This window comes from Macrobrachium rosenbergii, chromosome 6 (assembly GCF_040412425.1).
Source record: "Macrobrachium rosenbergii isolate ZJJX-2024 chromosome 6, ASM4041242v1, whole genome shotgun sequence".
NCBI classification, from domain to species: Eukaryota; Metazoa; Arthropoda; class Malacostraca; order Decapoda; family Palaemonidae; genus Macrobrachium; species Macrobrachium rosenbergii.
Window position 1 is genome coordinate 27918498 of NC_089746.1, and position 13318 is coordinate 27931815.

Below are 13318 nucleotides of genomic sequence, written 5' to 3' on the forward strand. Positions count from 1 at the left end.
GCCAGTGATCAGAGCTATCCTCCGCTGCAAAGCTCCCACAGGTCAAGATGAGCACCAACTGCATGATGTCTGAGCAGTCACTACCTCTGGTGCTTTCAGGCACCATATGTCCCTCACTTCCATTCTGCAGTCAACCTATTGGAAGTGTTTGAAAATTGCAGTACCTTGGGGCCATTATCAGTGGCTAGCATGGTATTGGGAAAAGAAGCACAGGAAGCTCTTTTTCTCCTACTATCTCTTCGCCTTGAAGTAAGGTGTCAAGTTTTGGGGAGCCTGGGGGTACAATGTACCTGGAGTACCCACCAGTCTGAGTGGGTGGGTTGTGGTTTTTTTTGGTGTAGGTAACAATGTTGTCAGGTTGTTTTTATGTTGGTACTGCACGCAGAGCAAGGGCACTTGTATATGCTTTGCCCGTGGTCAGGGCTATCCTCCGCTGCAAAGCTCCCACAGGTCAAGATGAGCACCAACCAGAGGCAGTATTCACCTGCAGTAGCTCTCTTGCCAGGTAAGAAAACAACAAGCATTGTATCAATGCTGGCCAAATTTTCTATTTCAAAGTCATTACCATGCTTTAATGTTTTGGAGTAGAATATGTCCATGTATCCCACCTCCATTCATTGTGGGATTCAGCTATGTAATGACAGTAAGTTACTTATTTGAAAATTATATTTTCATAATAAAATTAAGTTTCTTATATACTTACCAAGTAATTACAGAATTGGAACCCACCCTCCTCCTCTCATGGACATAAGGGCACAAACACAATTGAACTAACCTGCCGGTTGTTTCCCCGAGTGCTCTGATAGTGGGCGGAGCCTGTCACTTACACAAAAAACAATAAAAGTGCTACCGCAAATTTTTTAAAAAATGCTGCCACGTGAATAGAAACCTTAGCTATATAATTACCTGGTAAGTATATATGAAACTTAATTTTAGTATAAGAATATTTTTCATATTAAGCCTTATTAACAGAATTTTCCGAGAACATATCTTCCTTAAGTTTTTGAGATGTTAATATTGCTGCCATTCGTGAAAGCAGGGAAAGACCCATTCAATGCAGAGAATTATTGTCCTATTGCACTGACATCATGTCTGTGTAAGATCATGGAAAAAATGGTGAACACATTCTATGTGGTACTTGAAACGTGGAAAATACTTGTTGCCTGCTGTGTGGTTTTCGAAGTATGCACTTCATAACTGATGTATTGGTTAGAATGGAATCTTCAATATGTGAAGCTTTTGCTAACAAGCAGCATCACATCACTATTTTCTTTGATTTTGAGAAGGCTTATGATACGACATGGAGATATGGCATTCTGAGGGTTCTTTATGAATGTAACCTGAGAGGCAATTTGCCTCTTTTTATCAAGACATTTTTAAAAAATAGGTTATTTCAGGTTCAAGTTAGAGCAACAATGTCAGATGTATTCAACCGAGGAGTGCCACAGGGATTTTTGTTGACAGCCATTCGATATCTTCTGCAGCAACAAGGATGGCAGTGGCTGAACACCACCTTCAACTCTGCATTGATAATATAGTATAGTGGGCTGAGGTGAATTGTTTTAGATTTTAGCTAGTAAAATGGTAACCATACACTTTTGCCATATAAGAGGATTCCATCCTGATCCAGATTGTTCATACATGGGCAGAGAATCCCATTTGTTGGTGAAACAAGGTTTCTTGGGTTGATTTTTTACAGCAAGCTGACTTAGGTTCCACATCTGAAATATAAAAAGACAAAATGCTTGAAAGCAGTGAATGTGGTGAAAGTTCTGTCTCGCACTTTGTCAGGTGCAGACTGAACTCGGGTGTGGGACTATATAAAGCCTCGGTCTTTTCAAAATTAACTAATGGGTGTGAAGTGTACACTTCAGCAAAGCCTAATAGCCTTAAAATGCTCAATTCAGTTCATCATGGAGGAGTAAGATTGTGTACAGGAGCATTTAAATCTTCTCCCACTGAGAGCATGCTTTTAGATGCTGGTGAGATGCCTCTGGATCTCCATTACCAGCATCTGCTGGTTCAGAGCTAGTACAGATTTCAGAGGCTTTGTAAGTCTTTAACCAGCATTTGTAAAGCAGGCAATTAAATATGCCAAGGATGGAGATTTTACCAGCAAAGCATTCTGTTAGTCCCCATAGATAAAATTTTGTAGATATTCTCATTTTACCAAGGCAGAAATGTTCAATGAGGCAGTGCAGTCAATATTTTTAGATTCCTTGTAACAAGATAACTCCACTGCAGTTTTCTTGGATGGTTCAAAGTCAGATGCAGGCATTGGCTTTGGAGTGGCATTCCTTGATATAGAAAGAAGCGGGAGATTACCATCTGTTGCATCTATCTTTACAGGAGAACTGCATGCAATTTTAAAGGCCTTGAAGGAAATTAACTCAGAAGGGAAATAGTTTTACTATATATATATATTGACTCGAGAAGTGTCCTTCACTCGTTGGAATGTTGTAACTCTTTAAACCTTTTGATTTTAGAAATATTGGAATGGCTGCTATTAGTGACAAGAAGATGTAAAGAATTAGATTTTTGCTGGGTGCTTTCCCATGTTGGGGTGGTTGGGAACGAGCAAACAGACCAACTAGCAAAGTCAGCAATCACCTCCCCAGAACCGAGATGTCTACTACCATATCAGGATCCATATCCTTTAGTAGATCAGAAAATTAAAAAGTTCTGGCAGTCCTGGTACCTATATATCTGCTGCTTTTCTGACCAATTGTTCCTGTTTTTTCACATTTCCAAACTATCTGTCTTTTGAGATTGTCTTTTCTCCAGCCACTTGATATACTTCATCTCTCCACTAATTCCTCATTCTTAATATCATCTTCCGTTTACTGTAGCCGTGAATTTTATCATCTTATGATTACTATATGTAATTTTCTCCATTTCCATTCTTGGTGGCCATGTTTCTGCGGCTAGGATTACAGTACTGTACAGGCCTTATGTATGATATATCGAATAAGATCGATCTGTTCAGATTGAAACCCCCTGGAACAGCCCTGTGAGTATTGTGTTAATATTGTAATAATAATTAACAGTTGTGTAAAGTAGCCGTTACATTAGCATAACCCTTAGTACTTTCAAAAGTATATTTGTTCCTACACGTATACAAACCTTCAGTCTTTGCATATGGGATTTACTTTCAGCACAATCTGGAACAGGCCATTAAATATTTCTTTTGGCTGCAGTCTGAGACAGACATGTCTCTTCTGCTGCCTGCTATTTGACTTATTCATTTTCTTTTTGCTTTTTTCTTTTTTTGTATAATTGTTGTTTTGAGATATTTTGCTTATTTTGGAAATACTGTACTGCAACCTTACAACATGTCTGCTCATTTTACTTTTTGTTTTATTTGCTCCTTGCTGCATAGTTGTTTGTACACAGTTATGCTGCGCAGTTGTTATCATCTCATTTTAGCCTTCTAAGCATTTCTCTTTGATATTCTCTCTAACTTGCTTTGCCTTTTGATTTAATGCAAACCCAACCCTTGTCTTAACCTTGGTGTTTGTTCTTTATTCTGTTATATATGTCTATTGTCTCTTACGTTTCCAAGGAGAGAGAGGGAGCCCCTCTCCTCCACCTGTTCTATTTTTAGATACCTTCCCAACCACGTTTTATCGAACATCCTTATTCTACATCTTTCCTCTGTTCTGAAGTGTTTTCTCTCTGAAACAAACAGGGCTTTTATTTCAACTACACTATTATTTGGAATGTTGTGCAGTAATATTTTAGTATTTCAGATGTTGTTGAGATCGAGAGGCTTGAGATGGAAGAGGGTTCTCTTGCTACAGTGCGGTGGTGTCGTAACACATAGTAGGAGAGCTCTACTGCCTTCAAGCATGGAATCCCCTCTCTTCACACAATGAGGAAGCAGAGGTTGATGTTGCAGGACCCTTAGACCAAGTTTATCGGTTTTAGCAAATTGTCTCCAAGACCAGTAGCTGTTCCTTTCTATGGTTCAGTTCCCATCTGATGGTTCGGGCTCCTTCTTCCCTCCCCTCCTCTCCTTCCTGTTCTGGAGGACTGAAGTCCCAGGACAGCTTTTCATGATGATTTTCATCACTGCCCTTTCTTCATTGTTGTATGCTGTATCACAGTCTTTCTGGCTTCTTCCTTTTTTGGAAAGTTGCACAGTATCTGTAAGGAAGACAATCCTTCGGAGAGACAGCCTACAAGCCTTGCTGAGCCAGTTGACTTCAGTTTGGGTGTGTGTCTTTGCTGTGTGTCGTAGCTTCACGAGGTACTTCAACCCCTCCTGCATTCATCATTGGTTGTGCAGTAGAAGTCGAGCCTTCACGTTTGTCTTTTGCTGTACATCACGTCCATGTCTTCCCTGGCGGTTCCTCCCCGACTGTACGTTTGCTGTCAGTGCAACTCCCGCCTGGATTATCGTCTTCCCCTTCCTCCCATTGTCTTTCAGGGTATGGATGAGCTTTTCCTCAGTTCTACAGAGTTCCTGGCATACTTGTGCTTCTCTTCTTGCAAGTTTCCCTTCATGAACAGTTCCTGGTTGCCATTTTTGGTGATGTCGCTGCAGTTTTCTGGATGTTTTAGCTGAAGATACACTCTCCAAGGAAGGCAGATATGTGGCTGTGCAATTTTGCACTCTAGTGTCTGTGCTTCATGTTGTACAACCAAGAGGAAAGAGAAAAACCTGAGTAGGCAGATATAAGCTTTGCCTTTGCCACTATGTTGCATGTCTGTGACATTTTGACGTTTTTAGTCGAAGCTTCATTCGCCAAAGAAGACAAAGTGCAGCTGCACAGATGTTGCACAGCTGTGTCCTTTCTACAAATGATACACAATCGAGAAATAACTATCTTGGTTGTTTTCGCTGATTTCATCTACCTCCTTAGGTTCTCCCCTGTCAATGGCCATAGATTTGGAGCCCCTTATAATTAGCCTGAATGAGTGTCAAGTATATGGGGAGGTTTCTTCACCCTTGCTCATTCCCAATCGGAAACGTTACCATGGCAGAGCACATCTGGGGCTAGACCCACAACAAATTCACATAGTGGATGGATCGCTCTTCACAGAACATTTCCCGCCACCACAACATGTGGACAGTTGGCTGACATTCAAAGGACATCTGTAACAGCCCCCTCCCCATTCTCTTTGTTGATGACAAGATTGTCAACATTTCCATGGCACTGCGGGCAGCTCCAGAGTTCCATGGAGGCAAATGGAATCACTCAGCTCCCCACCAGATCGCTCTTCCAAGAGTGTTTCTTCTTCTGCAGTCGGGTGGGGTCATCAATAACACTTCCATGGACATCTGGAGCACAGCTCCCTTCCAAGTTCATGTGATTTGGGGGCATGTCCATGATTTTGGGGCCATGTCCTCCTCCCCTCCCATTCACGTTCATGAGTTTGCAGCAGTCTCCTGGAAGCAGCCAACCTCCATTTCAGGTAACGACTGCATCCAGTGAATGAGATCATTCTACCAGACCTTCATGACCACGTTCATCCACGGCAACTTCGACATTCTACTGGTAGGATCGGAATTTTTGTTTAGTTGTTCCTACTCAATAGTTCAAACCTTCAGCTTTACAAACCTTCAGCTCTGGCTCTGTATCTCTTCCAGTTTCGACAGCATAGGTTTCTTCGGATCCCTGTACATTTCCAATTGCAGTTTGTTTCTGTACATCTTATGGAAGGCCGTGCCTCTTGACAGGCAACTTGACTGCATGTCTTTGGGTGTTTTGTTGATAACGACTTCCACGATCAGACTGCTTTCATCGAGAGTTTGCAGTTGCAGTCTTCTTCTGCAGGTGCTTTTCTTTGAAGATTGAGGCCACGGTTGCAAAGAAAACAGTCCCAGGATGAAGATTGGCCCTGGTTGCAAAGAACACGTCCGGTGTCTGAAGGGCAACTCCGACCTACCTTGCATGATTGGGACGTGCCCTTCATATGAGAAATGTCCCAGCACTGGATGGCCGCTTAGCCTAGTAGCAAACCAGATTTTCAGCACTGGTAAGCATATGACCATTCTCTGGGACCTGTATGGGTGTCGTCTCCTCTCTCCAAGGATCGTCTGCAGCCTTCATCTACCATCAAGACTTTTGTCTTCGGATCAGCTCAAAAGTTTATTAGACCTCCCTCTCTGGTTCTCTCAGCCTTTCTCGATGACTCAGTTGTTAAGTCTACTGGATTCGGTTAAGTTTTTGTTGAGTTCAAGACTCGTCAGTACCAATCGATTTATTAAGTGTACAGAGGGAACCAAGTGTGAGCCAGGTAGAAACGTCAGAGCTAGGACTGATCCTCCTCTTTTCAAGTCAGTAGGGCAGCATAATCGAGTGGTCATACTTCTCTATGCATCAGAATAGGACCCAAGAGTTATTGTCTCCTCTGCTACCGTTAAAGTTCGAGTCTCTAGTCAGCCAATGAAGAGTTAGAGGAATTTATTTCTGGTGACAGAAATTCGTTTCTCTATACTGTGGTTCGGATTCCACAAAAGTTGTAGGTAAAACATTGCTTGTAACCAGTTGGTTCTTAGCCACAGGGAAAATAAGTCTAATCCTTAGAGGCAAGAGCCAGGAGAGCTGTTAATCAGCTCAGTGGTCTGGTTAAACTAAGGTATACTTAACTTAATAAATACTGATTGTACAGGACTTTCCCTTGTACCATCAGAATTTCATTTTATTTTACCCTTAGAACGATATGTTCTGGGATCAGTCACAGCATTTGGCCATCATACACCCAAGTTTTGCAATATATTCGAGAGATGTCGATGTACTTTTGGGACCACAGAAGCAATTGAATGTTTCCCTTTTAAACTCCTTCCCTTTCCAGACGATGAAGTTGGGTAAGAAGGAAAAAGTAGATGCTAAGACTGCTTTCCTCTCCACGTGCAGCCGCCAGTGGGGGAGGTCCCGTAGCTTTATGCATCATTTTATGGTGGCCGAAACTTGGGTTAGTAGATGTCCTTTGGTAGGATATCAACTTCCCTTTGAGTTCCTACCATTCCTCATCAACCATCTGGTCCATGTCCTCAGTTCATTCCCTCTCACTGAATAATCTTCCCCTGAGGGGAAATCAGGGCTATGCTGAGTGAGTATGTTGTGGAAATTGTTACAGTCTGGTTCCCAGTTTCTACAAATGTCCCTCTCTGGTAGAGAAAGGACGGGTAATTGGAAACCGGTCATAGTTCTTCCTTCCATAATCGTTTCAACAGACTTGGTTCAAGATAGAAATGATACGTTCAATACTTGCAACCATCAGCAGGTCCGACTTCATTCCTGCATTGGGTTTGAGGGACAAGTATTCCAAATACTCACCCCTCAATCCTTCGTCAGTTTCCCCTCTTCATTCCCCGGGAGACTTGTTACTCCTTCAGACAGATGGCTCCATACCTATCTCTGTTGTGAGCCTCTGACCTCTACCCAATATTTACTTGACTTCTTGTCTTGGCTTCGACTAGTGCACGTTCATTCAAGGTATGTCTCCTGATGTATATTGATTGGTCCTAGCAAGCTCTCACGCGCAGCATCTTTAGGACAGGTCTGACCTCGGATTTGGTCAGAACCTGAGAGTTACATGAACTTGGGGAGTCTGAACTTTCATTAAGCAAGATAAGTACAGTACTGTATCTGTGAGTCTAACATATACAGCAATGAGGTTGCCCTTGTCATGACAGGTCTAGACAGATACAACCAGCTGGGCAGTTCTTGGTCACCGTTGTTACCAGGGAGGCCAGTTCTTCATGGGCAGCTTCTCCTTCATTCCTTTCAGTGCAATTTGAAGGGGTCCTGGTCTTCAACAAGGGACTCCCTGTTCCTTTCCTTCCTCTCTCTGAGAAGAGAGAGACAGGACTTAGCCTATGATTAGACAACAGGAAAAAGCCAGTGATTAGACGACAGATATCTCCTCTGGAGTGTCTCTACACGATTCCCCTCCAAGGTTACTTCGTGCCTCAAGGCATTGACTAGAACAGTAGTCACTTGCAATTCAGTAGGTCAGGTTGAGTTACGTTAGGTTTGCCAGCCTAACCTAACCTAACCTGCACTTTAATATTCTGGAACTTCTTAGCTTTCAAGCCTCAGGATCTGAGGATAGGCGCTCCATGGTGTTGATAAGCAACGGTACCAAGGTAGTTCCTTAGCCAACAAGAAGGGGGCTAGTGTCCTTTCTTCTCCTCAGGTTGACAGTGCAGATGCACGGGTGGGTAGTAGCACATTCAACACACTGGTCAACCAGACACATTCCGGACCATGGGCATAACAGCCATGTTGAAAGCACCACTTCTCGTCCGATCAGCTTAGTTTAGCAACATTGGTTCTGATAAGTACTTGGATGGGTGACCTTCTGGGAACTCTAGATGCTGTTGGCATCTTGAGATGTCTTTTGCATTCTTGGTACAAGTCTTGAGGCTTACACCTTGTCGTTCTGTCTGATTCACCAGGTGGTCAATAGGGTATGATCATTCCGAAACCAAGGACCCTGGTGGCTTCCAAGTGACCGAAGTCATCTGCATTACCACCTAAAGGACTTCAAGACTGAATGCCGATAACTTCTTGTTAGTTCCAGCTCAACCAAGAAGCACCATTTCTTTTCACTTTGTGTAATGATCAAACGGGCATACTTCACAACAGATGTGGTGGACAATAGTGCGTTCTGGGCAAGATTTCACAAGGTCAGGGGCATTGGTCTTCCCCTCACATTCTGGAAGAACCTGTTGGACAGGTACTAAGAATGGGAATGTGGTCATGACAGACACAAATTCCCTTTTTTACCTTGAGGACATTGTCCATAGATTGTCCATAGATCCTTGGACTCTCTTTCCTTGGGGTCTGTTGTGGCTGCTCAGCAGTTATGTAGATCACCCATTTCCTTTGGGGACAGGTGTCGTCTTGCCTAAGTTGTACGGCTGCAAAAGAGAGGGTGTGTGTGGGACTGGCCTCCTACTTTTCTCTTTTATACCCTTCCTCTCCCAGTGGGCAGAGGTGTGGTTTGCAAGCTGTCACGTGCTGGACAGGCATGCATGCAAGTTTTCTAGATAATTGAGTATCCTATCTATAATCTAGCTCATTTGGATTATTAGATGCAAGTCCTTCCCTCTCTCTAGCAAGGGGAGAGAGGGACTGACAATTAACAAACCTGTTGGTATCTTCAGTTTTATTGTCCCTGACAATATGGGTTCATTCTAGCCATTCTTCGAATCAGTGATGCTACATCCATTAATTCGAAAGGCCCAGAAGTCTGGCAGTTGAACACTCCACATGTTCAACAGATTGGAGGTTGGGTCTCCTTCCTTTGCTCTTGCTTGACCGGGAAGAGAGACCCCAGGTGAGGCGAACTACCTGTCAGTTCAGAGATTTACCCAGAATCCTCCCACCACCAAGTAAGTCTCCCATATGGAAAGACCGAAGGTTTGTATACTTGTAGGAACAATTGACAAATTTTTAAAGTAATTTTGTATTTTTCCTAACATATAAACCTGAGGTCTTTACATAAATAGCCCATCTCTATCACCCCTCATTCCTCTACCTGGGCCAAAAGGTAAAGTGAAAGCGTACTGGCTGGATGGCACGTCTTCCTCCCCTGCCATCGATGGCCAACTACAGAACCAATAATTGTCTTACTTTAGGTTTAACGGCTGGTTCCAGCTTGCGCTGAAAGTAAATCACAAATGTAAAGATCTCAGGTTTGTATGTTACGAAAAATACAAATACTATAAAAATTTGTCATTTTAAAATTATTTTTATACAATTTCAATAGAACTGGTGTAATGATAATTCAGTTTTGTAGAACTGCAGTTCCATTAGCATACTTTTAGTATACTGTACTGTGCTTTAAAATTAGCTTATATGATTTCAATAAAACATTTGCAATTATGAACCAGAAGCAGTTTATGATGGGTTCAAAGCAGTTGCCATTAGATTTTAACTGAGAGCTAGATAATGAACGGGTTCAAAGCAGTTGCCATTAGATTTTAACTGAGAGCTAGATAATGAACTACAGTACCTTGTACTCGAGTAAATTTCAGTGTCAATTTCCATAAAGGTATCTGAATACACCTGCCAAGTGTTAAAAAAAAATAAAACCTTTAATATCTTCAGTTTTTTGTTTATTGTATAAATACCCAATACAATATCATTAACTAGAAATCCTTTGTTACTGAATACTCAAGTACTGTATGAGAAAAATAAAAATACTTGTTTAGCAATATATAAACCAACATAATAAAATGTAAAGCAACCATCAAGGCAAGACAGAAACATGGATCTGTGCGAATTATGCAATTTGTTGTCACTGCTATACAGGTAAAATGCAGTAAGCTGCTGAAAACAATGTACAGTAAATGCTGCTTCTGATGGAAGTGTAACAACAGACTACACAGGACATAGAAGGAAATATTTAAAGTACAAAAATTAGAATATTTGTAATTACATCAAAAATGTCTAAAAGAGATGAATGTTTTTACTGATAAAATGTAATCCCATTTTCCAGCTGGTCGTTCCAGCTATACAGTCTGACATAAACTGCACTATACTGTCTAGAATCTGCTAATGAAAGTACAGTATACACAAATGGGCAAAATTTCCTGGCAAACTATGAGGCTCTGGCTGAGCTGTTCTGATGCATGCCATTGGAGCTGTCTGGAATGGGTGTCGTGCAATGGTTGGTGGACTGACAAGAGACACCATCAGTATAGCAGGAAAATGGCCATGAAACCTGATTCCTTAATTAGAGCATTAGCACAACACAGGAGGATATCCCAAAAGCTTGACAAGTTGCAGAACACTGAACGACACATACAAACAACCTCCTGTTGCTGCTGCTTCTGCTGCTGCCCAGTGTCCTGCTGCTATCTCAGCCACACAACACGACACTTTATTTCAGTGAGGAAAAAAAAATCAAATAAAGTCCCTTGTTTACACCTACCTCTGAAGTGGAGTGTGCATTACCTAAACTACTCCTGGAATGTGTAACAGCTGAAAGTAAGCTGTTCAGATCTGCCATGACTCATAAGGCTTTACAACAGTGTGATTTTAATGTCATCAGAACTATTCTAAAATTTATGCAACAGTTAAGTTTTTAACAAATATTAAGATGAAGAATGTAAGTAGGCTTAGGTAATCCCTAGGAGTCATTACAGCCTGATTTCCCCTTATTTTTAATTTTCTCTTTATTATGTTTTTTGTTATACATGGTGAAGGGTGCCCTAATTCAGAAAGGGAAGGAGGGAGGTTATTTATTGGGATCACATTGCATGACAAATGTCACTGCTGCTAAATAATAATAATATTAAAGATGGTAATAAAATACTGTAGTAGTAATGATAATGAACATAATAGTAATAAAGATAACTTTTTAAAAAGTACACAATATATTGCACATGCAACAGAATTCTTTAAAATAAAAATGAAGCTTATGATATACAAATTTTTCAGGTAAAGTCAAGTATACTGTTCAATACAATAAATTAAAAAAAGTGACCACAAGCGCACAAAAATTATAATTTTTAATAATAGCTATGGCTATTTCATACAATATATATTACACAAGCACAAAAGAGCACAGTAGCTCCTTAAAATCAGCCAGCCCCGTGCAATAAAAAATGGTTCGATTATAAAACCTAAATGACCGTGTATTATACAAAGCAAATTTTCTTTATGGAAAGGTTATCAAGGAACTAGTTGTCTATAGCTGCTGTTTCCTACCAGGGAGAATTGTTTTGGATACCTGGAAGAAATTAGGGAGGTAGAAAGGTATTTGTGAAGGTCTTGTCGTCAAAAGTGTAACAGTGACCTCTGACAAAGCATCAGACTCCTAGGACCGGCAGGAGGCAAGGCAATACATTATCTAACCAATAAACCTATTTGCTAAATAGTATGACCAAAACTGGTTGTTGATGTAGCAAGAGGGGTTCACACTGTATCATCAGTCAGTCAAGCTAAGCCACAGCATCACAAACTGAGTCCTCTCTTACCTCCATTCATTCATAGTTTCCTGGCACAAGTATGAAGCACTTTTCCACTTTTTAGGTTGTACACTATCATTTTTGTGCTGATAATACACCTGGCCCAATACAAAACTACAATGTTAGACGATGACACTTCAAGCCCCTCCTCCTCCCATCCTTATCCACATATTTTAAATGTGGTAGTATTTTGGTACTAGGGAAACACTTGTACCAGTACCTCTTGCAGTATATAAACACATTGGTCACTTTGGATTGTCTAGTATGAAATGGTAAAAAATGAACTGTCTTTCTATGCAGAGCAGAAATAGGCCTTAACTGCTCCAGGCATTCATCAGCATTTACAATATCACCTGGATATACATATATATATATTTATATTTATATATATAAACTCTCAAAGAGTAATGATTGATATAATGTCTTTACAAGTTATTAAAGTAATAAAAATTCTTGGCACCATTTGTGTGCATTTATAAAATATAGGGATCCTTATCAAATTGAGCTTTGCCTTCTCCCTAATAATGTATAATACGTAAGAAAAACAGAACTTATTTTTCACTAACTAGTGTTCACATAACATGCACAACGAGTGTCAACATCAATATAACAGACAAAACATCAGTACCGTATGCAGACTTAATTATTCACTTATATAACACAGTGAAAAGAATCAATATACTGTACAGTATTTCTGATTTAAGCCATTTGTTCTCCCATCTCATCAATTGCAATGAATTTCATGTCAACTCCAAGTGGATTTACATTTATTCACTGCTTTAAAGAGAGGGACAGAGAGAGCACAGCAGGACAAAACATGGAAGAGCAACACCAGATGCCTCCATGATCCTCTCCCAAGAGATGGGAATGAGCAACAGGGATGAGGAATAAGCTTCACTCCTTGCCAGTTTCAAACCCATGAATCACCCGCTTGACCTTCCCCATTGTCTAAAATCACTCCATTATTATTAGCATTATTGTTGTTATTGTTGTTGTTGTTGTTGTTGTTGTTGTTGTGGGAGCTGCTGTTGAAATTTGGAGTTGCAGTGGGAGAGCCAGAATAAACTGGTCCACCCCAGTCATCCGCTCCCAGTGTTCCATACTGTGGACCCATACCGTCATATTGCCTGTTGCGCTTCTTGTCTCTATTCACCTTAGCATACACTGGTTCACCTGGTTTACCCTAAAAAGCAAAAGGACATGATTTGCTAATATATTCTTTTACTTAATTATATAAAACAACATGTACAGTATATCCAGCTTATTTTCAGGGTATAATACTCTAGGGCCATAGTTATTAAAAGTAAACAAACAAAAATAATTGTCAAAAAAGTTACTGTTAAATTGTAAACTTAATTTGAAAAAATAGTATTAGGTAGAAAATGA

General features: G+C 40.7%; 1 protein-coding gene across 43 annotated transcripts in view; it reads right to left on the bottom strand.

The window, feature by feature from the left end:
- Positions 1–10060: 10060 nt before the first annotated feature.
- The window catches only part of p120ctn (adherens junction protein p120), a 312485-nt gene continuing 309227 nt past the window's right edge, over positions 10061–13318 (bottom strand). For 31 of the 43 annotated variants that reach the window (XM_067105336.1, XM_067105345.1, XM_067105326.1 and 28 more), the window contains one exon: positions 11191–13115. In XM_067105336.1, the coding sequence (XP_066961437.1) occupies positions 12843–13115 (273 nt within the window). In that variant the 3' untranslated portion in view covers positions 11191–12842. Of the gene's footprint in view, positions 13116–13318 lie in introns of all 43 variants that reach the window. The other 12 variants (XM_067105321.1, XM_067105348.1, XM_067105329.1 and 9 more) reach the window with 4 other exon arrangements.